Raw genomic sequence first — 25,181 nt, 5'->3', positions numbered from 1 at the left:
ATGGACTTTGCTGGGATTGGTTGATAGGGACTTTATTGTGACTGCTTTGTGGCGAAGCCACTGGGTTTGAGGGGAGGTGTATTAGGCAGGTGTTGCAGTCCAGGGGCAGGTGTTGTTAACCCCTTCGTGTTCGTGACGCCAGGGCGTGGTTTTACCGAGAACCACCCGAACGGTAGCGACGCTAGTCCTAGTTAGGCAGGGCAAAAAATAGTCCAAGGCCAGGTCAGGGTTAACAGTAGCTTTACTGAGGTAGACTTTACTGAGGTAGACTTGACCTCAGCAGAGAATGTACAGTCTTTACAGCTAGGCCAGGATCCCAGAGAGGTGACCAGTAACAGAGGGACCTCGCAGCTTACTGGGACTTGTAGTGACTTTGACAGACTCTAGGAAAACCACGCTGACTATATAATAGACTTGACTGTAGGTAGTGACAGCAGACATAGACAACTTGACTTACTGGCATGTGGCTGTAATTTAGGCTTGAGGCCTCCACACGTGCTAGACATTGACTCTGAGACGTCTGGTCTTTACTGTACCCCAGCAGAAAGAGATTGTAATGGCTGCCCCTCTTATAAAGGGGGGCTGAGCCAGAGGCCTATAGGTCAAGCTGCAGGTCACCTGGTTAGCTGGTGTTCTCTGGGTAACAAACACATCATGTGGACACATTATCATGTGACTAACTCAAAGGTCCTTAATCCCTTAAGGACCCAGCCATTTTACACCTTAGGACCCGGCCATTTTTTGCACATCTCACCACTGTCACTTTAAACATTAATAACTCTGGAATGCTTTTAGTTATCATCCTGATTCCGAGATTGTTTTTTCGTGACATATTCTACTTTAACACAGTGGTAAATTTTTGTCGATACTTGCATCCTTTCTTGATGAAAAATCCCCAAATTTGATGAAAAATTTGAAAATTTTACATTTTTCTAACTTTGAAGCTCTCTGCTTGTAAGGAAAATGGATATTCAAAATATTTTTTTTTTTATTCACATATACAATATGTCTACTTTATGTTTGCATCATAAAATTGATGTGTTTTTACTTTTGGAAGACACCAGAGGGCTTCAAAGTTCAGCAGCAATTTTCCAATTTTTCACAAAATTTCAAAACTCACTATTTTTCAGGGACCAGTTCAGGTTTGAAGTGAATTTGAAGGGTCTTCATCTTAGAAATACCCCACAAATGACCCCATTATAAAAACTGCACCCCCCAAAGTATTCAAAATCACATTCAGTCAGCGTTTTAACTCTTTAGGTGTTTCACAGGAATAGCAGCAAAGTGAAGGAGAAAATTCACAATCTTCATTTTTTACACTCACATGTTCTTGTAGACCCAATTTTTGAATTTTTACAAGGGGTAAAAGGAGAAAATGTTTACTTACATTTGTAGCCCAATTTCTCTCGAGTAAGCACATACCTCATCCGTCTATGTAAAGTGTTCGGCGGGCACAGTAGAGGGCTCAGAAGCGAAGGAGCGACAAGGGGATTTTGGAGAGTACGTTTTTCTGAAATGGTTTTTGGGGGGCATATTGCATTTAGGAAGCCCCTATGGTGCCAGAACAGCAAAAACACCCACATGGCATACCATTTTGGAAACTAGACCCCTTGAGGAACATAACAAGGAATTAAGTGAGCCTTAATACCCCACAGGGGTTTCACGACTTTTCCATATGTACATTTTTTTTATTTTTTTTTCACTAAAATGTGTGTTTCCCCCCAAATTTCACATTTTTGCAAGGGTTAATAGCAGTAAATACTGCCCAAAATTTGTAACCCCATCTCTTCTGAGTATGGAGGTACCCCATAAGTTCCCCTGAAGTGCACTACGGGCGAACTACAATGCTCAGAAGAGAAGGAGTAATATTTGGCTTTTTGAGAGCAAATTTTGCTAGGGGGGCATGTCGCATTTAGGAAGCCTCCATGGTGCCAGAACAGCAAAAACACCCACATGGCATACCATTTTGGAAACTAGACCCCTTGAGGAACATAACAAGGAATTAAGTGAGCCTTAATACCCCACAGGGGTTTCACGACTTTTCCATATGTAAAAAATTTTTTTTTTTTTTTTCACTAAAATGTGTGTTTCCCCCCAAATTTCACATTTTTGCAAGGGTTAATAGCAGAAAATACCCCCCAAAATTTGTAACCCCATCTCTTCTGAGTATGGAGGTACCCCATAAGTGGACGTCAACTGCACTGCAGGAGCGCCACAATGCTCAGAAGAGGAGTCACATTTGCAAACTTTGCTGAAATGGGGGGGACATGTCGCATTTGGGAAGCCCCTATGGTGCCAGGACAGCAAAAAAAACCACATGGCATCACATTTTGGAAACTAGACCCCTTGAGGAACGTAACAAGGGGTAAAGTAAGCCTTAATACCCCACAGGGGTTTCACGACTTTTGCACATGTAAAATAAAAAAATAAAAATTTCACTAAAATGTGGGTTTTCCCCAAAATTTTACATTTTTACAAGGGTTAATAGCAGAAAAGACACCACAAAATGTGTAAATACATTTCTTTGGAATAAGGACATACCTTAATTTTTTATGATTTTCGCTCCGCGGGTGCACACCAGGTCTTGGAGTGGGAAGTCAGTCAGGGGCCTTGAGCTTATTATAGCAGCCAGGATGTGGGACCCCCCCCCCTCAAGGAGCATTAATGGGGGGAGCACTGAGCCCTAAAATAGGGGAACACTATGGGGGACAACGGGCCGTAACTGGGGTAGACATGTGGGGTACAGAGGCCCATAATATGGGGTACAGTGGGCCAGAAAACTATAAATCATAAAATAATAAAGCAGGATATGTTCCCAGAATGATGACCCAGAGCATAGCCAAAACTAAAAAAAATATGCCCGCCCCAAACCCTATGCTCTGAGTCATTATTCTGGGAATGTGATGTGTGTGGCCGTCCCTAACCTGTTGCCTCAAATGCGCACCCGCTCAGGTGGAGAGAGCACTGCGCATTTGAGGCAACATAAAAAGTCCCCGATGATAGTGACTCAGTGACCTATGACCCATTTCTGAAAAAAACACCCCTAGAGGTCTTATCAGGTTTTTTTTTTTTTTTTTCAGTTTTTTTGGGCAATTTAGTGGTTTATGGGGGTTAAAATTTGGAATGTACTCTGGACTTTGTACATTGGTCAAATTATGGAAAATTAAAATGTAAAGGGAAAATTTAGTGCTCCATGGAAGTGTGATACTCCCTGAAGCAGCCTATGCAGAGGCCCGGATTATCTGGGCAAGTGTCACACTGATACGTGGTGTCCTTCCGTCTCCCCTTCTTGTGACCCACTCTGCATCTTTTCTGGGATCGTCCCGACTTTCCACTGTGGGGGATCACACCTGGAAAGTGCTGGCCTGGGACGATCCTGGCGCCTATAACTCCAGACCCTTGGGAAGTCCGGCCTGATCTTTCCCGGTCAGCAAAGATCAGGAACCTTAGGACTTCTTCTTGGTACTGGAGGAATGTCCCTGTGTTGCCAGCATACTGGGACAGTACAAAAGAGTTGTACATGGCAACCTGTACCAAGTAAACCGCAACTTTTTTGTACCATGCCCGTGTTTTCAGCATGGCGTTGTATGGCTTGAGGACTTGATCTGAGAGATCAACTCCCCCCATATACCGATTGTAGTCCAGAATACAATCGGGCTTGAGGACGGGTCCCGCGGTACCTCGCACAGGGACAGGTGAGCTGCCATTCCCATGAATAGTGGTGAGCATAAGGACATCCCTCTTATCCTTATACTTCACCAACAACAGGTTATCATGGGTAAGGGCACGGGACTCACCCTTGGGGATAGGCGTCTGGACCAAATTTAGAGGGAGGCCTCTCTGGTTCCTCCGCACGGTCCCACAAGCGGACGTGGATCTGGCGGCAAGGGATGTGAAGAGAGGGATGCTGGTATAAAAGTTATCCACGTACACGTGGTAACCCTTATCCAGCAATGGGTGCATAAGGTCCGAAACGATTTTCCCGCTAACACCCAGAGTGGGGGAACAATCTGGGGGTTCAATACGGGAATCTCGTCCCTCATACACTCTAAACTTGAGAGTGTACCCGGAGGTACTCTCGCAGAGTTTATAGAGCTTCACGCCATACCGTGCCCGCTTCGAGGGAATATACTGGCGGAAGATGAGTCTCCCCTTAAAACTGATGAGAGACTCATCTACCGAGAGGTCCCTGAGCGGTACATAGGCCTCCAAAAATTTGGCCCCAAAGTGATCGATGACCGGCCTCACTTTGTAAAGCCGGTCATGGGCGGGATCACCTCGGGGCGGACATGCCGCATTATCTGCATAATGCAGGCATTTCCGAATCGCCTCGTACCGCTTCCGTGTCATCGCCATACTGTAAAGTGGGGTCTGGTAGAGGACGTCCCCGCTCCAGTAATGACGGACACTTGGTTTTTTGTCCAGGCCCATATGCAGCGTGAGGCCCCAAAATGTCCTCATTTCCGCTGCATCAATGGCGCGCCATTCATTGGACCTGGCCAAAAACGAATCTGGGTGGTGGGCAATGAACTGCTGGGCGTACAAGTTCGTTTGCTCCACCATGTGATTGACCAGGCTGTCACTGAAAAAAAACTTTAAAAAGTCCAGATCAGTGAAGCCAGCCGTGTCAATCCGGATTCCTGAGTCGCCAACATACTCAGGAATCCGTGGCTGATAACCCTCTGGGGGGGCTCCAGACAGGGTCATCGGAAGGGGGCTCCGGTGCACTTGTCTGGGGGGCCGGACTCCTATTACGAGCAGCATTGCCACTCGTACTAGTGTCGGCCACTGGGTCACTATCATGGGGGGTGCGTGGCCTCGCCTGGCGGCGTCTCCGCCGCCGTACAGGGGACTCATCATCACTGCTAGATGATGAGGAGGACGATGAAGAACACAAAAATGTAGGATCTTCATCGTCCTCACTGGCAGATTTGGAGTCGGAGGCTAAAAAAGCGTAAGCCTCCACTGCCGAAAATGCCCGGCGAGCCATCGCCTTTTTTCTACGGTGGCGGGGGGAGGGGCGGTGGCGGGGGGAGGTGTGCGGGGGGGGGGGGGGGAAGTATGTAGTGTGGTGCTTGGTGTAATACTTTATATAACGGTGTGTGATTATCACTCACACACCGTTATAATGGAAAAAAATAAAAAAACACGCTGCGGCCAAAAAAAAAGGGGTGGCGCACGCAGCGCCCTGAACCCCTAATAGGTCCCGGGTGACACTGATCACAGGACCCTAGGGGCCTATTAGGGGGTCAGGTGGGGGGGGGGATTTTTTTTTTTTTTACTTTTAGGTTACTTTTACTTTCAGTTTACCTACCTTTCCCTAAGGGACACACTTTCCCTGCACTAGGGGGGCAATCTTCTCCTGTGAGGGGGCTCTGGATCATAGAGGGGGGGTCCCGGTCCTCTTCACACAGCTTTGCCCGCTTACTGAACTCGAGCGAGCGCGCAAAGCTGCGTGAGTGGTCCGTTAACCCCTCCTCTGCCGCGCTGCTATTGGCCGGACGATCGCCGGCCAATAGCAGCGTTGCTGGGGCGGTGACAGTATTGTCACCGCTCCCAGCAACCGAAGGTGATTGGCGGTGTATCGTACACCGCTGATCACCTTCTTTTTTGCGGGTCATCGGGTCCGAAGTGACCCGAATACCCGGAATCGGAGCAGATCGCTTGCGTGATTTCGCAAGCGATCTGTGACGATCGCCAATATGTGGGGGTCCCGGGACCCCCCTCGGCGTCTGCCCTGGATCCCTGCTGAAGGATTTCAGCAGAGATCCGCTTCCGATCTCCGCCGGGTGAGCGGCGGAGACCAGGAAAAGACATGACGTATGCATACGTCATGGGTCCTTAAGACCCAGGGTGTGAAGACGTATGCATACGTCATGGGTCCTGAACAGGTTAAAGGTCCTTTTATACATAACACTATATATAATATATATTACTATGGGGGAGACACTGCAGGAGAGCCCCTAGGACACAGAGGGACTCAACCTGACAGGGCCTAAGTACTGTACGGGACTATATCCCATACTGGGACATCACACGGACATTACACAACACAGTCAACACAGCGCCGTGACATAACGTGAATGGGACCTTAGACATAGCTGGAAAATACCAACTTCAAGTCACTTCTGAAGTATCGGAAGTGTCTGTTTTTACTTTGTGTGCTCAGTTATCTCGGGAACACAATGTGAAATATTCTTTAAGGTGTCGTAATCGAGGCCGCGTTATCTATGATAAAAGTTTGTTTTATTGTTAGCGTATAGGTGAGTAAGATAAGAAGAACGTTTGACGACTACTACAACCATCACTGTTATAATAGACCAACACCCAGTAATGACAATATATGAAGGGGCTATTGCTCCATTGGACTTGATATGGGTCAACTAGCATCAGCCTCATAAGAGTTTTTTGCCTTCCTCTGGATCAACACTGTAGGAATATAGTTTGAACTTTATAGACTTTTTTTTATTTATTTTTATTTTTTTTGACCTTTTTATGAGCTCCTTGCTCATAGATTTTTTTATTTTTAAACCATTACATAGATCACTGTCTCCAAACTGTGGCCCTCCAGATGTTGCAAACCTACATCTCCCAGCATGCCCGGACAGCCGTTGGCTGTCCGGGCATGCAGGGAGTTGTAGTTTTGCAACATCTGGAGGGCCACAGTTTGGAGACCACTGATCTAGATGATGATTGAGTTATGACCGCAACTCCCAGCAGGCGTATCATCGATTTGTATCCCGCTGTTAGTTCAGGTCATTATACCTGTAAAGGGCTTGTGTGAAATCTGCACATACACGTACCTGAATATTAACCCCTTAAGGACTCGGCCCATTTGGACCTTAAGGACGCAGACAATTTTATTTTTACGCTTTCGTTTTTTCCTCCTCCCCTTCAAAAAATTATAACTCCTTTTATATTTTCATCCACAGACCAGTATGAGGGCTTGTTTTTTGCGCGACCAGTTGTCCGTTGTAATGCCATCATTCACTTGACCATAAAATGTATGGCGCAATAAAAAAAAATACTATGTGTGGGGAAATTAAAAAGAAAACCGCAATTTTGCTAATTTTGGAAGGTTTTGTTTTCACGCCGTACAATTTATGGTAAAAATGACGTGTTTTTTATTCTCTGGGTCAATACGATTAAAATGATACCCGTGATTATATACTTTTCTATTACTGTTGCGCTTAAAAAAAAATCGCTAACTTTTTGACCAAATGAGTACGTTTAAAATCCCCCTATTTTGAAGACCTATAACCTTTTTCATTTTTCCGTATAAGCGGTGGTATGAGGGCTCATTTTTTTTATTTATTTTTTTTAATTTTTTTTTTTGGGGAATAAAATGTTATAAAAAAGCTGCTATTTTGGACTTTTTTTTTTTTTTTTTTTTATACGTTCACGCTGTTCACCGTGTGGGATCATTTACATTTTATTTTAATAGTACGGATAGTTACGCACGCGGCGATCCCAAATAAGTATATAAAATAATTTTTTTACACTTTTTGGGGGTAAAATAGGGAAAATGGGACAATTTACGTTTTTATTGGGGGAGGGGGTTTTTCACCTTTTTTTAAAAACTTTTTTACTTTTATTTTTACACTCTTATAGTCCCCATAGGGGACTATTTATAGCAATTGGATGGGTGCTATCGGTCATCTTCTGCTCTGGTCTGCGGGAAGGCAGATCAGAGCAGAAGACTCCCGGAAGACAGCGGAGCCAGGTGAGGGGACCTCCGTCTGCAGTGCAGGATGATCGGATCGCCGCGGGCGATCCGATCATCCTGTTAAGTGATTGCGATGCTGCAGATGCCGTGATCTGTATTGATCACGGCATCTGAGGGGTTCATGGCGGACATCTGCGGGATCTCGGGTGTCCGCCATTACCGGCAGGTCCCTGGCTGCGATCCACAGCCGAGACCTTCCGCGCATGATGCCGGCATCGCTCAGGACGTAAATGTACGTCCTGGTGCATCAAGTACCACATCACCAGGACGTACATTTACGTCCTGCGTCGTTAAGGGGTTAAAGGGATACTCCGATGGAAAACTTATTTATTTATTTATTATTTAATTATTTTTTTAAATGAACTGGTGCCAGAAAGTTAAACAGATTTGTAAATTACTTCTATTAAATAAATCTTAATCCTTCCAGTACTTATTAGCGGCTGTGTACTACAGAGGAAATTATTTATCTTTTTGGATTTCTTTTCTGTCACGACCACAGTGCTCTCTGCTGATACCTCTGTCCATGTCAGGAACTGTCCAGAGCAGGAGCAAGTCCCCATAGCAAACATATGCTGCTCTGGATAGTTCCTAAAATGGACAGAGGTGTCAGCATAGAGCATTGTGGTCAGGCCCTAAAGTCCCAGCAAGTCCTTAAGGTCTCAGCGTCACTGGTCACCTCCATGGACCCAGGCTGAACTGTATAGACTTTTCCACCTGTCTAACCTCAATAAAGCTACTGTTGTCTGTAACTTGGCGTCAGTTATTATTGCCCCCGTGCCCAGCCCAGGATCTAGCAGTATACCTTCGGGTGGTATTGAGTATAAACCACGCCCTGGCGTCACAAATGCAAGGGGTTAATGCCATCTGCCCCTAGGGTAATTCCATCTGCCCTGCATCCCACCCCATAGCCCAATCTCATATCTCAGCTTCCTGGACATATGTGGCATGACAGTTCAAAAATATGGCCATCTTGGGTCATTAGCCCCTGCCCCCACCTTGGACTGGTACAGTAATAGGAGGTTGCTTTGAGAATGATAGATGCAGTAGTTTCTCAGGGTCACTCCTTGTGTAGTGCCTCCTGGCTCATGTTGGGGTGTCCAAGGAGACTTGGGCTTGCTGAGCTGGAACAGTATTTCCTAGGTGTCCCAGTTTTTTGTTAGACAGAAGTACAAGTACAAAACTGGTCAGTTTCCTTTTAATGTGTGGTGTCCCGGTACCGAATTGCATACCGTACCTAGTGTGGTGGTCCCCAAAGTCAGTTACTACGTTCAGGTAGGGTCCCCCAGGTGGGACAGCCCCTAGTCGCCGCCTCTACTCTAATTCTATGATGTATATATGTACATATTTAATATTGTATATTTGATATAATGTATAGTATACTTACCTTGTTAGCGTCGCAGGACCTTCGGTCATGTGACCATGTTAATTCCTCTATGGTGTGTTGGAGGACCTTTTTGGAGGTCCTTGGGTCACATGTTTACCCATAATTCTGTGTAAAGGTGATTGACAGAAGTATTGGACCAATCAGCTTTATTCCTGCCCCTGCCCATATAAGGGAGCTGTAGCCAATTATCGCTCTCTTGAGTTGCTGCTCTAGTGGATGCCGGACTAACAGGATGGATCTGCGCAACTTTCAAAGACGCGCTAGGCCAGAACTAAAGCTAGCATAACTACTGGACCGCAACTAAATCCCCTAAATTCAGTGGAACAGCGCATATTAGTATACGGACTCTAAATTGCTTAAGGTCCCAACCACTGTCAATCTCTAAGAGACTTTGCATGTATAGAGACTGTTCCGGTTATGAAGCTTGCACAAAATCTTCAGTAAAAGTTCCAACTGTGTTCAGCAAACTCTCCGGTTGGGGACATTCAGTTATTCTATACCTCCCTATCGCTCTTGGGAAGGGTGGTGGTAGGACAAGCATTACAGAGGAGCTTCACCCTGGCGTCACGAATAGAAAGGGTTAACCAGACACCCTTTTGTAACCACACAGCTACACTCCCTACACCCTACTCCCCCAGGCTATCACAAATGCAATTCTCATCTGTGGAATGCACAGCTTCTGTACTGCAGTGCCCAACTGCGGGATACAGATCTTTTACAAAAGCAGTAGGCCAGCAGCCAAGAATGTTAGGCCAGGCTGAAGGCTTGAGGGGCCTAGTCTAGGCTATGAGGTGCTTGGCTTACGTTTCTCCTCACAGGCTGAACTCTGTCTTTTCACAGAACTTACCTGGCCCTTCATCAAGCTCCACTGCTTTATTATTCTGACCAAGCTCAACTCGCTGACTACTCTGGACTGAAGAGAGCGCAGCCAAAAGGTTAAATAAGTTTTCCATGAAAAACCCATATGCCTCCCTGGGCTGCAAAACAACAAATGCCTGCATGCTTACTTCACCCACTCCCCTGGTGCCGCATATATTCCGGTCTGCGCTCCTGTGGTGGTCTTCATTATTCTGATGACATCCATCGGAATGAACAACAAATCAGGAGAGTAGAAGACATGGCGGCTGCATCGCCGGGGGAGTGGGTGAGGTAAGTATGCAGGAAATACTTTTATGGCATAAGGAGGCACAGGGTCCCACCTCCATTCCGGAAGGTGTTTAGTTTTGGTGTATCGGGAACCTGTTCCAGCCGTAGCAATGTCCGCACAGCGTATAATATACCATAGTAAAACACGTATGAGAAGCCAAACCTTACCCTCCTCCTTTTGATGTCACACTTATATAGTGTCCCACTAGCGGAAAACTTTTTAAAATTTTTTTTTTTCTTTAAATGAACTGGTGCCAGAAAGTTACAGATTTGTAAATTACTTCTATTAAAAAATGTTTACCCTTCCAGTACTTTTTAGCAGCTGTTTGCTACAGAGGAAAATCTTAATTTTTATGAATTTCATTTTTTGTCTTGTCCGCAGTGCTCTCTGCTGACACCTGATACCCGTATCAGGAACTGTCCAGAGCAGGCGAAAATCCCCCATAGCAAACCTATGCTGCTCTGGACAGTTCCTGACACGGACAGAGGTGTCAGCAGAGAGCAAGACAAAAAAGAAATTAAAAAAAGAGTAAAGAGTACTGGAAGGTTAAAGATTTTTTTTTAATAGAAGTAACTTACAAATCTGTAACTTTCTGGCACCAGTTCATTTAAAAAAAAAAATTAATAAAAAAAAAAGTTTTCTACCGGAGTACCCCTTTAACTGCGATCACTGCTGGCTTTTGACCACCCGTAACTATATTGTATTTACAAGGAGAGATATGGTGCTCATTTCTGGCGCATTCATCTTTTCTGGTCCAAGAAGGTCAATAGATAATTGTGATAAATGGGTTTCCTATATCCTTAGAGCATTTAGCCGCCTGTGACGTCCTTGGTCCTGACAGTCATTGGGAAAACTGCGGCGAACAGAGGAAAACCATTCGATTAAGCGCAATTCTATCCTGCTGCCTGTGAGACATAGATCTAGACATGTTCACTTGTGTCAATAGCTGCATTGACTAAGGGTAGCAACATGCGTGATCGAGGCCATAAGGGCTACACGCGGCGTATTTGCTGTGGATTTTCTGTGTGGTGAACCAGGAGAGTTGTGATGTAGGTGCAGGGTCTGGTGGTATTAACCCTTAGATGTCGTGACGCCAGGCTGTGGTTTCCTTAATGTCAATGGTCCTACCGCCAACTGTCCCAGACGCGGTAGGGAAAACAACGCAATGTCCACAGCAGACTTTATGAATAAACTGAAGAACTTTACGTGAAGATTTTATGCAACAGTCTTTATAGATAAGTCTCTTAAGAGGTAAAGAGGGACTTTTGAAGCATTGAGCTTTGTTGCGGGCCACCGTGCTACTAATTATAATATTCTAGCTGGTAGTAGTCACACGGGATTTGATAGATGGAGCTCGGTAACTCACGGTTTAGTGGCTGCAGGTTCTTTAGGCTTTGGGCCTAGATGAATTGAGATTTGTGCTGAGATAATTGTGCTGGCTTGATGCAGGAACTAAGAGAGAATTTAGTGACTACAGCCCTTTATATAATAAGGGGCTGGACAAAGCTCATTGGTCAGCAAACCTGTAAGTCCTGAACCCAGTGAACTCTGGGTACATCACATGACCTCTAAGGTCCTTACGCAAGTATAGATTACAACTGTATATCACATGACCCGGCAAAGGTCCTATACATATATAAAGATAATATAAATGTATAGGAAAAATATATTAAACCATATACAATTTATATGAGGCGACCAGGGGTAAGCCCTGCAGGGACTCTGGCTGAGGGGACTTTAGACAGGAACAGGACCAGGTCCTGTACCGTGACACCACACCTGCACGAAGTTCTATGTCTAAAATTTGCACAGTGACGACATCTGAGACATATTTACACTCACAGTGGGATTTTTTCCCCCCTGTTTTTCCATGTAAGAACTGATCAGCAGTGCAGAGTTAAAGGGGTACTCTGCTGCTCAGTGTTTGGAACAAAATGTTAGACTTGCATTGAGGGGACGGGGCGTGATGTCATGAAGGGGCGGGGCTATGACATCATGAGCTGTCGCAAACGTTGAGCAGTGGAATACCCATTTTTAGATTTTTTTTTTCATAGCAACTGTCTCCAGAAAGTAAAACAGATTTGTAAATTACTTCTATAAAAAAAAAAATCTTAATCCTACCAGTACTTATTAGCTGCTGAAGTTGAGTTATTCTTTTCTGTCTGACCACAGTGCTCTCTGCTGACATCTCTCAGGAACTGTCCTGAGCAGGAGAGGTTTGCTATTGAGATTTGCTCCTGCTCTGGACAGTTCCTAAGACAGACAGACAGAGGTGTCAGCAGAGAGCACTGTGGTCAGACAGAAATGAACAACTCAACTCCAGCAGCTGATAGGTACTGGAAGGATTACATTTTATTATTTTTTTTATAGAAGTAATTTACAAATCTGTTTAACTTTCCAGAGCCAGTTTAAATAAATATATTCTAATATAAAAATTTCATGGGACACCCCTTTTAAAATTTCAGAAGTATTTTTGATGTTCACACAGTGTGATTAAAATTCCGGCTTTTGCTACATAAAATGTTGTACGAAAGTTTATGGAAAAGCAGCAGTACGTGTACACATTGTATGAAAAAAAAGCCGTAATACCTAATGGCTGTTAAAATAATGAGCATGTTCATTATTTGCGGCAATAAGTAATAACGGTCAAAATAACAACAAATCCGTAAAACAGGAATGAAGAAAAATCTGTAAAAAATGTGAAATAACCTGCAGCAATTCCAACACATTTGGTTATTTAGAAAAGCTGTTGTGTAAAAAAAAAAAAAAATAAAGAAAAAATAAATAAATAAATAATTAAATTAAAAAATAAAATGCATAAAAACACAACTAAAAAAAAAAAAATATATATATTGCAACTTTTTTGCACAAGTTCTTTTATGTGCACTTCTATGTAGAAATCTTAATCCTTCCAGTATTTATCAGCTGCTGTTTGCGCTATAAGAAGTTGTGTAGTTCTTTCCAGTCTGACCACAGTGCTCTCTGCTGACACCTCTGTCCATGTCAGGAACTGTCCAGAGCAGGATAGGTTTGCTATGGAGGATTTGTTCCTACTCTGGACAGTTCCTGACATGGACAGAGGTGTCAGCAGAGAGCACTGTGGTCAGACTGGAAAGAACTATACAACTTCCTCTGGAGCATACAGCAGCTGACAAGTACTGGAAGGATTAAGATTTTTAAATAGAAGTAATTTACAAATCTGTTTAACTTTCTGGGACCAGTTGATTGGAAAAAACATTTATTTTACATCTGAGTACCCCTTTAAACTGCGGACCTCCAGATGTTGCAAAACTTCAACTCCCGGCATGCCCGGACAGCCAACGGCTGTCCGGGCATGCTGGGGGTTGAAGTTTTGCAACATCTGGAGGGCGTCAGTTTGAGTCCACTGGCCCAGAAGATAGTGCAGATTTTCTGAATACATTCAGATTGTTCTCTATTATTTGCATTATCCGCCATTACAACTTTCGCACCCGATTTGGCAAATGTTCTTTCCGCGGCAGACTATCCCGTTAGGCGGGGCCACACCCAGAGATTTCGCAAACCTAGTTACCTTGACGTTCCAGGGCTAATTATAGAAGGTCCATATATCCCTGTCATTAAGAGTTAATTCACCTGACTTCCTGCAGTAAAACCTCCTTTCCAGAAGAATAACATTGTCCTGCTGGGCCGGGGGTACTGACTGCACATACAGGAGTTAATCATTAGTCACAATTACTCTAATTTCTCCTGCAATGTTTTCTAAAAGCCATGAATATTTCGGAGAAATTGGCAAGGCATCAAAATCTAGCGCTATTCACCATAGGGATTTTTTTTCCTAGAAGAACTGTTGGGCAGGGCCGGTTCTGCCTATAGGCAAAATAGGCAGCTGCCTAGAGCACTCTTGATGGGGGCGCCGCTCTGCCCGCTGCAAGAAAGTTAGTAACCAGCCAGCATCGGAAGCACCCGCCCAGCCAGCACCACCGTTGCATTAAGAGGGGGTTTGTTACAGTGTGTCACCCCAGTAGTAAGGAGATTACATGAGGAGGAGGTTTGTTACAGTGTGTCACCTCAGTAGTAAGGAGATTACATGAGGAGGAGGTTTGTTAGTGTGTATCCCCAGTAGTAAGGAGATTACATGAGGAGGAGGTTTGTTACAGTGTGTCACCCCAGTAGTAAGGAGATTACATGAGGAGGAGGTTTGTTACAGTGTGTCACCCCAGTAATAAGGTGATTACATGAGGAGGAGGTTTGTTACAGTATGTCACCCCAGTAGTAAGGAGATTACATGAGGAGGAGGTTTGTTACAGTGTGTATCCCCAGTAGTAAGGAGATTACATGTGGAGGAGGTTTGTTACAGTGTGTCACCCCAGTAGTAAGGAGATTACATGAGGAGGGGGTTTGTTACAGTGTGTCCCCCCAGTAGTAAGGAGATTATTTGAGAAGGAGGTTTGTTACAGTGTGTCACCCCAGTAGTAAGGAGATTACATGAGAAGGGGGTTTGTTACAGTGTGTCACCACAGTAGTAAGGAGATTACATGAGGAGGAGGTTTGTTACAGTGTGTATCCCCAGTAGTAAGGAGATTACATGAGGAGGAGGTTTGTTACAGTGTGTCATCCCAGTAGTAAGGAGATTACATGAAGAGGTTTGTTACAGTGTGTCACCCCAGTAGTAAGGAGATTACATGAGGAGGAGGTTTGTTAGTGTGTCACCCCAGTAGTAAGGAGATTACATGAGGAGGAGGTTTGTTACAGTGTGTCACCCCAGTAGTAAGGAGATTAGATGAGGAGGAGGTTTGTTACAGTGTGTCACCCAGTAGTAAGGAGATTACATGAGGAGGAGGTTTGTTACAGTGTGTCATCCCAGTAGTAAGGATATTACATGAGGAGGGGGTTTGTTACTGCTGTTTTGTGCTGAATGGACACGGACAGGTCTGAGCACAAATGACACCATTGGGTCTCTACTCCTCCCCCTGAGCTGAATGGGGTTCATCGAGTATTAGGTGGAAATAAAATGGGGCACGCAGTATTTTTTGTTCTCGGCTCAACTCCCGTCCTTAAGACGAAACTCCCTTTACCGGAGGACAATGACTGCACAACGGCCGTGTGAATGAGCCCGAAGTTGTCTGATACCCCAATAGTCGAATGACACTTATTATTTTTTATTTTGGAATTGGTAGTTGCTGACTCGTGCGCATGTGACCCACATATGAAGGGTTAAGAGCTTCGTGGTCATGTGACGTGGCCAAAGATTGCATCGTCACGTTGTCTTACGTAACCAATGAAAGTGAATGCGGTCACAATGTAATATGCAGGTTGCCAAGAAAAGGACTTGGGCTGCGTTCACATCACGATTTCTCCATCCGACCTGAGTCGGATCCATTGTCCTCCATTAAAAAATCTGATCCATTACACTCATCCGATTTGATCCGCATCCGATTTCACACGATTTTTGTTCAGGTCTGAAATCGGGTTTTATCACATAAATTATTAGTCACAATGCAGCGGGATACGAGGTGTGAAAATGACCAGGAGAGGTTTGCTATAGGGGTTTGCTCCTGTTCCTGACATGGACAGAGGTGGCAGCAGAGAGCACTGTGGTCAGACTGGAAAGAACTACACAACTTCCTCTGTAGTATACAGCAGTTAAGTACTGGAAGGATTAAGATTTTTTAATAGGAATAATTTACAAATTTGTTTAACTTTTTGTTTTTTGTTTTTTTTCTGCCGGAGTACCCCTTTAAGAACCAAGGTTTTGGTTCAAAACATAAGCTTTTATTTAGAATAATATGTATGTATGTATGTGTGTATGTGTGTGTGTAACTGGAACACAGTTTTAACTGTTCCTGGATGAGTGTTGGATACGTCTACAATTACTGACTTTTTATTTATTTATTTATTTTTTGCATGATCTAAACCAGGATTTCTCAACCAGTGTGCCTCCAGCTGCTGCAAAACTACAACTCCCAGCATGCTGGGAATTGTAGTTTTGCAACAGCTGGAGGCACACTGGTTGGGAAACACTGATATAAACTGATTAATTTAAAGGTGTTATCCAAGAAAACTTTATATATATATATATATATATATATATATATATATATATATATATATATATATATATATATATATATATATATATATATATATATATATATATATCAACTGGCTCCAGAGAGTTAAACAGATTTGTAAATAACTTCTATTAAAAAATATTAATCCTTTCAGTATTTATGAGCTGCTGAAGTTGAGTTGTTCTGTTCTGTCTAAGTCCTCTCTGATGACACCTGTCTCAGGAACAAATCCCAATAGCAAACCTCTTCTACTCTGTGCAGTTCCTGAGACAAGCAGAGATGTCAGCAGAGAGCACTGTTGCCAGACAGAAAATAACTCCACTTCAGCAGCTTATAATTATTGGAAGGATTTAGATTTTTTAATAGAAGTAATTTACAAAACTGTTTAACTTTCTGGAGCCTGTTTAGATATAAAAAATGTTTTTATCCTGGATAACCCCTTTAACCTTACATTTGTGACCCAACTTTTTTAAAGATGTACGTCTGACATGGTCGTCACACAGCCTGGTGAGCCTATATGTGCACTTTGCTCTCTGAAGCGTTTACTTATTACTTTTTTTACACCAAACAGGGAAGCGGATCCTCCTGTTGCTTTTACCCTGAGTGGGGAATTTTTGGGTCAATACTTGTTATCCATTCACAGGTTATGGCTTCTCCACCTGATTTATCGTTTGGGTAATTGGTGATTTATTGAACATTTTTTGCGTAGTCAGGTGACCTTATTGACTCGTATAGAAAAGCACAGACATATAGATCTGTGTGAGCAAATGTTCTTGTACAAAAATTATATATTTCAAGTTGATGTGTATATGTATGTGTATGTGTATGTATATGTGTGTGTATGTATATATATATATGTGTGTGTGTGTATATATATATATATATAAAATAATTATTCCCTCAACTTACAATGGCCTTAGAGAGGTATTCCAAGCCAAAACTTTTTTTTTATATATATATCAACTGGCTCCAGAAAGTTAAACAGATTTGTAAATTACTTCTATTAAAACATCTTAATCCTTCCAATAGTTATTAGCTTCTGAAGTTGAGTTGCTGTTTTCTGTCTAACTGCTCTCTGATGACTCACGTCCCGGGAGCTGTGCAGTTCCTATGGGGATATTCTCCCATCATGCACAGCTCCCGGGACGTGACATCATCATTTAGCAGTTAGACAGAAAACTTCAGAAGCTAATAACTATTGGAAGGATTAAGATTTTTTAAATAGAAGTAATGAGAGAGAGAGAGAGAGAGAGAGAGAGAGAGAGAGAGAGAGAGAGAGAGAGAGAGAGAGAGAGAGAGAGAGATTTTAATATATATATTTTAATATATATATTTTAATTATATTATATATTGCCTGGAATACCCCTTTAACATACAATAGTTTCAACATAAAATGTTTTTTTCTGGACCGTTGTAACTTAAAACCAGACACAACATACAATGTACGGACAGTCCAGATCTATGATACCTGTCAATGGCCGGAAAAACTGACCAATCAGAATGTACATTTCACTGGCAAAACCCCTGTATTACTGAAGTGCATGCACTGACTGGTGTCTGGTAGCGCCCCCTACAGTACAGGGAGGTATTACATGTTCTGTGCTCTTTACCTGTGCCAGGGTTAGCTGCTCCTTTGGACACCAGGTGAGGGCGACTCCATGTTACTTTTTTTAGGACACTGTGTATTCTGTACAGGACCCTGAAGAAGCTCCGGTCCTCTACATAGACAGTGATTACAGCTCCCAGCAGATCTTTATTACTTTTACATGTAAAGATTTGCTTTATCTATATTAGTTATCTACTTATTTTTGTTTAATCCTCACTTTTTCCTATTTTTGATGACCTTTTGGGGCTTCAGAACTAATTATCAGGTTTCCATAGTGTTCTGGTCTCAACATACAATGGTCTTAAAATACAATGGTCGTCCTGGAACCGATTCATATTGTAACTTGAGGGAGCACTGTACAGTGTGTGTGTGTATATGTAGTAGAGGATGTGATGCAGGGTAGATGGAATTACCCTAGGGGCAGATGGCATTAACCCCCTGTATTCGTGACGCCAGGGTGTGGTTTATCCTCAATACCACCGAAGGTATACCACTGGATCCTGGGCTGGGCACGGGGGCAATAATGACTCTGACACAAAGTTACGGATAACTGTAGCTTTACTGAGTGACATTGTAAAGTCTATACAGTGTAGCCAGGACCATGGAGGTGACCAGTGACTTCAGAGACCTTAGGGCTTGCTGGGACTTCTAGTGGACTGGGACAATTTTGATGCAGGCCACATTGACTGAAGACAGATGACTTTGACTTGACTGACTTGAATGGGACTGACTATACCCCAATTGTAGCTTACTTGAAGACTTGTGTCTGCTGGACGGACTTGAGGCCTCCTAGGACTCCAGACACACTCTAGGACTTGACTTGGCTGGACCTCTGCAAAGACTCAACTGAGCTCAAAGAGATAGAAGAGACTCCTCCCAGGACTTATATAGGGCAGACTCTGATGGGGTCCCATAGGTCACCCTTAGGTCACATGGTCTCTGACACCTCACTGCTGGGTTACACTCACATGACAACTGGTTAACCACATGATAAATATTCTTAATGGTACAACACTCTTATATACAAACTCTTACAACCAACTGTACAAAGGGAACAGGAGAAGGGGATGCTGCAGGGAGGCTGCCTGACAGGACAGCAAGGGTACAGTGGTACAACTCCTGTACTGGGCCACCACATATATGTATGTATGTGTGTGTGTGTGTATACGCTTCAACTGGCCCACACGTCGCCACATTCAGAGACACATCCTAAATAGTACCTGCCCTCTGAAGAAACACATGCATGCTCAGCCTAGCTGAGCGTGCATGCATAAGTGGTATTAGGAGAGATACCAGACCAAGCACTCCGCTGACAGGGGTAGATGGACTACTGTCCTCTGGAAGATCAGATGAGTTAAAATCTAAAGTTTTGTTATTAGGTGTTTTTTTTTTTTTTGCCACTTCATTCGGAGTTCTTTTTTAGCTGGACCATAGTCCGCAGTATGTAAACAGTCTCCACAGTACCTGTATCGCCAAGTTCTCCGCTCGGGGACTGAACTGCAGAACATGCTACTAAGTATCAATGTCTCATGTGAACAATTCAAATTCATGTATTTATTGTCAACCGGAGGACCTCCTTAAAGGGGTACTTAGGTGGAAAACCTTATTTTTTTTTTTAATCAACTGGTGACAGAAAGGTAAACAGATTTGTAAATGACTTCTATTAAAAAATCTTTATGCTTCCAGTACTTTTTAGCAGCTGTATGCTACAGAGGAATTTTTTTTCATTTTGAATTTCTTTTTTGTCTGGTCCACAGTGCTCTCTGCTGACACCTGATGCCCGTATCAGGAACTGTCCAGAGCAGGAGAAAATCCCCAGTGCAAACCTATGCTGCTCTGGACAGTTCCTGACACGGACAGAGGTGTCAGCAGAGAGCACTGTGGACAAGACAAAAAAAGAAAGAAATTCAAAAAGAAAAGAATTTCCTCTGTAGCAATACAGCTGCTAAAAAGTACTGGAAGGGTAAAGATTTTTTAATAGAAGTACTTTACAAATCTGTTTAACTTTCTGCCACCAGTTGATTAAAAAAAATGTTTTCCACCGGAGTACCCCTTTAACTCTAAGCAAAATCAATATATAAGGTAGAGGAAGATGGAAGTCTTATTCAATGGTCTAACGAAAGTGCTGACATTAAAGTGGTATTCCAGGAAAAAACTTTTATTTTTTATTTTTATTTTTTTATATCTCTACTGGCTCCAGAAAGATAAACAGATTTGTAAATTACTTCTATTAAAAAATCTTAATCCTTCCAATAATTATCAGCTGCTGAAGCTGAGTTGTTGCTTTCTGTCTGGCAACAGTGCTCTCTGCTGACATCTTTGCTTGTCTCGGGAACTGCACAGGTTTGCTATGGGGATTTGCTTCTTAACTGGGCGGTTCCCGAGACACGTGTCATCAGAGAGCACTTAGACAGAAAAGAACAACTCCACTTCAGCAGCTCATAAGTACTGAAAGGATTAAGATTTTTAAATAGAAGTGATTTACAAATCTGTTTAACTTTCTGGAGCCAGTTGATATATAGAAAAAAGTTTTTTTTTCCTGGATAACCCCTTTAAGGATTATGGGCAAAACTACAACTCCCGGCATGCCCGGACAGCCAAAGGCTGTCCGGGCATGCCGGGAGTTGTAGTTTTGCCCAGAGTCCTTAATGTCAGCATTTTCTTTAGACCATTGAATGTGACTTCTATCATCTTCTAAAAGCTTCTCTTCCATATGCTTCGAGTTGTAGTTTTGCAACAGCTGGAGGCACCCTGGTTGGAAAACGCTGATCTCTAGCTACCACTCTGGTTGACGTCTAATCTAAATGAACTTTCTCTTTTTTTTTTCAGGGCACATGAAGTGAAGACCTTGGATGCCGCAGCTTCTCTTCCATATCAAAGTTTACAGACATGTATCCGGTATGTCATCTAATTTACAAGATTTTACACCCCAAAAAAAGCTTATCTTTGGGGAATCCTTTTTAGGGTGCCTTCCCACAGGGCGTATACGCAGCGTATTTGATGCTGCGCAAAATTTATGGCAGCGGTGGGAAATACGCTGCGTATTCCTTGCTCACTATACACACAGGGCTTTCCTGCGGCAGCCTTATGCGTGTAGTGAATTTTGTTTTGGAGGCGGAGCCGTGTGCCAGCGTGTCTGTGACGCGCGGCTCCGCCTCCAAAATTCACTGAACAAATAAGGCTGCCGCAGGAAATCCTTGTGTGTATAGTTAGCAAGGAATATGCAGTGTATTTCCCGCTGCTGCCATAAATTTTGCGCAGCGTAAAATACGCTGGGTATACGCCCTGTGGGAACGCACCCTAAAAAAAAAAAATTTTTAAAGAAAAAATGTCCCGGTCATGTGGTGATTAGTGATGAGCGGCAGGGGCCATATTCAAATTTGCAATATTTCGCAAAAATTTGGACAAATATTCGTCCTATGTTCGCGAAATTCGCATGTTCGCTATGTTCATTTTATTTATTTTTTTTAATGCGAAAATTCGTAATGAAATTCGCAGAGTGCAGATGCGCAATTTATATCTTTCACCTAAAAGAAGGGAGGGATCAGTGTCCAGTCTGGAAGTGCCAATATTCGCATAAATATTCGCATTATAAAAAGAATATTTGTCATTAGGAATACATCTCACCATATTCTAAATATTCGTTAAATCGCGAAGTGCCGATATTCGCTGTAAAAATTCGCATTTCGAGTATTCACGCTCAACACTAGTGATGTTCACACAGGTTAGTTACACTTATCAGAGAAATCATCATCACATGACCGGAACAGACTTCAATCGGCTGGAACTAAAAGATGAAGGTTTTCATTCAATTACTGTAAGCAGAGATCTTTGAAAAATGTTAACCCTTGGGCAGCACAGGGTGTACATGTACGCCTTGTGTGTGCTAAGGGACTTGTTCAAACGGCAAAAATTCTGCATAGATTCGTGAATTCCACGGCTGCATTAATTTGGTCAGATTTCTGCACCTTTCATTCATTTGCAGAATCTATGCGGAATTTCTACAGAATTTGTGCGGAATTCATTTACGCGTGAATCCACAGTGTATATTTAAAAAAAGTGCCATTATTCATGGTAAAAGTTAAATTTAGCGTGTAATCTGCGCAAATTCTGCATAAAATCTGCATTTAGCAGAGAAAAATAAAGCTCCAATCACTTCGATGGGTTTATGCGGCCGAATTCCGCAAAAAATATAAGTTGTGACTTATATTTTGGCAGATTTTTGGCTACGGAACGTCGGCAGCGAAAATTCTGCTGTGTGAATAGAACTGCGGAATCCCATGGAAGACAACAGGCTTTAAACACGTGCAGAAATTCCGTGCTGATTTTAATGTGGAATTCCATGCGGAAATTCTGCAATGTGAACATCTCCTAAAACTAGGTCCGGATCTGAGCTCCCGTCATACCCGGTCAGTATCAGGTGCCTCAGGCAGACCATACTAGCAGATCGCCGATAATCCTGATCAATGCTATGCCATTGCAAAGCACTGACTAGTGATAGCAATCAGATGATGGTTAATAGTCCCCGCCCCTAATAAATATTAAAATTGCACCCCCTATTCCATTTTATAAATAAAAAGATATAAATAAAACCAAATATATTTTTTATCGTGAGGAATTCTCTAAACTATCAAAATATAATGTTTATGATTCCACATGGTTAATGGTGTAAATGTAATAATAAAAAAAAGAAAGAAAGAAAGAAAAATAAATCTAACTGTAGAAGAGCTGATTTTTGGTCACTTCTAGAGATGAGCGAACTTACAGTAAATTCGATTCGTCACAAACTTCTCGGCTCGGCAGTTGATGACTTTTCCTGCATAAATTAGTTCAGCTTTCAGGTGCTCCGGTGGGCTGGAAAAGGTGGATACAGTCCTAGGAGACTCTTTCCTAGGAATGTATCCACCTTTTCCAGCCCACCGGAGCACCGGAAAGCTGAACTAATTTATGCAGGATAAGTCATCAACTGCCGAGCCGAGAAGTTCCCAACGAATCAAATTTACTGTAAGTTCCCTCATCTCTAGTCACTTCATATAGCAGAAAAAAATAAAGCACTATTGAAAAGTTAAATCTAAATGGTACCGCTAAAAACTACATATCATGGCAAAAAAAAAAAATATTTTCATGGTGCTCCATATACAGAAAAATAAAAAAAAAGTTATAAGGGGCAAACAAAACCTAAGTAAATTGGGTATTGTTGTAATCGTAGTCACCTAGAGAATAAAGGTAACAGGTCATTTTTACCTTACAGTGCACTGTGCAAAATAGCTTTTTTGTGTTTTTTATATTTGCCTCACAAATATATAATTAATAAAATATATATAATAGTAATAATTAATTATAGTAATAATTTTTATTATTAATAAATAAAACATTATTACTATCTATTATTCTTCTTATTAATAAAATATATTTTTATATACACTTTATACAAATATAATTTTCTTTTTTACATTTGCCCAAAAATATATAATTATTAATACAAAAAATATATATAATAGTTATAATATATTTTTTTATTATAACAAAATCGTGTGTGTGTGTGTGTGTATATGTATATATACAATATTGGGGAATATGCAAATCAGCTCATTACATCACCTTTTCCGGCATAATGAGATGATTTGCATATTCCCCTACACAGAATGCATGCGGAGTGCTTAGTGGCCCTTGAAAGCTCCGTCACACCAGGAGTGGTGAACTCTCCCTGAGTTAAATACTCATCCCGTGTGTGTGTGTGTATGTGTATATATATATATATATATATATATATATATATATATATATATATATATATATATATTTATTATTATATATATTATTATTATTATATATATTATTATTATATATATTATATTTATTATTATTATTATATATATATTATATTTATTATTATTATATATATATTATATTTATTATTATATGACGAACACATATATTTTACCAGAAGATCTATTGCGGAAAAAAAGGTATATACATGTATATGTGTGTATATAATACACACATATACCTTACCCCCCCCCCCCCCCCCCAGTAGATCTTCTGGTAAAATGGTTTCATTACAAAGTATAATTGGTCCCGCAGAAAACAAGCCCTCATATGATCCTGTAGGTGGAAAATTGAGTTATGGCGAGGACAAAAAGCAAAAAACACAAAATAAAATAAACTTGCCATTGTATTATTTTTGGTTAGGATACTGCATGTTGTATAGATTACACTTGTTAATCTATATCTATTGGAATAGTCTTCACGGGCTGTGGTCCGCGCACCTTGAGCAAGGTAAAGGAAAATCCTAATCCTCCTCTTAACTAAATTCCTAACCCCAAGGCCGTAGCCCAGGGTGCAAAAACAGCTCGAATTAATCCCGCTTAAAATATAACTTTTGTGTATACAATTAAAATAAAATAAAAATAAACCCAGCAAAGTGATGATTTAAAAATGGGATGTCAGGTAGGATGGTTAGAGCAATATAGCTTCAATATCAAGGGCTCTGCAGCAGCCCAACATTCCAACACTGACACCGGATTAAAACACTAGATTGCCGTCTCTACATGTTTCGCCGTCTCCATGGCGTTTTCAAGAGGCAAAATGTGGCAACATCCGTTTTTAATCATCACTTTGCTGGGTTTATTTTTATTTTATTTTAATTGTAAACACAATAAAAGTTATATTTTAAGGGCGATTAATTGGAGGTGTTTTTGCACCCCCCGGGCTACGGCCTTGGGGGTTAGGAATTTAGTTTTGCCTTTTGGCCTCAATAGTCCCCTTTGGGTCAATTTTGGAGTTTTGTTTAAAGGGTACCTTTCAGCAAAAAAAAACTTTTGATATATTATAGATTAATGTATGCAGAATAACTTTCCAATAGCATGTTATTAAAAAATATGCTTCTTTCTATTTAATTTTCCACTTTTAAAAAATGACCACTAGGGGTCTCCCTACCAGTCCTTTTTTTTTTTTTTTTTTTTTTATAGATTTCAGACTCATGCAGGAGTCCTAAATCTCAGACTGCATCCGGAACACAGACAAACTCCCCACTGCTCACTGCCAGGGAGCAGTGCTGAGCTTGTCTGTGTCCCGGCTGCAGTCTGAGATTTAGGACTCCAGCATGAGTCTGAAATCTATAAAAAAGGACTGGTAGGGAGACCTCTAGTGGTCATTTTTTCAAAGTGGAAAATTAAATAGAAAGAAGCATATTTTTTTATAGCATGCAATTGTGAAGTTATTCTGCATACATTAATCTATAATATATCAAAAGTTTTTTTTGATGA

The 25,181-nt window shown here is 41.9% G+C and overlaps 1 protein-coding gene across 4 annotated transcripts in view; it reads left to right on the top strand.

Annotated features, from left to right (window-relative positions):
• TMPRSS2 (transmembrane serine protease 2) overlaps window positions 1–25,181 on the top strand; it is a 75,703-nt gene that overhangs the window by 22,201 nt on the left and 28,321 nt on the right. For 3 of the 4 annotated variants that reach the window (XM_056560911.1, XM_056560914.1, XM_056560913.1), the window contains exon 2: window positions 20,743–20,811. In XM_056560911.1, coding sequence (XP_056416886.1) covers window positions 20,803–20,811 — 9 coding nt within the window. In that variant the 5' untranslated portion in view covers window positions 20,743–20,802. Of the gene's footprint in view, window positions 1–8,851; window positions 8,910–20,742; window positions 20,812–25,181 lie in introns of those variants that run through there. The other variant, XM_056560915.1, reaches the window with a different exon arrangement.

This window comes from Hyla sarda, chromosome 2 (genome assembly GCF_029499605.1).
Source record: "Hyla sarda isolate aHylSar1 chromosome 2, aHylSar1.hap1, whole genome shotgun sequence".
In the NCBI taxonomy this organism is placed as follows: domain Eukaryota; kingdom Metazoa; phylum Chordata; class Amphibia; order Anura; family Hylidae; genus Hyla; species Hyla sarda.
Note: the sequence above shows the minus strand (reverse complement) of the source record. Positions and strands in the feature narration are given on the sequence as shown.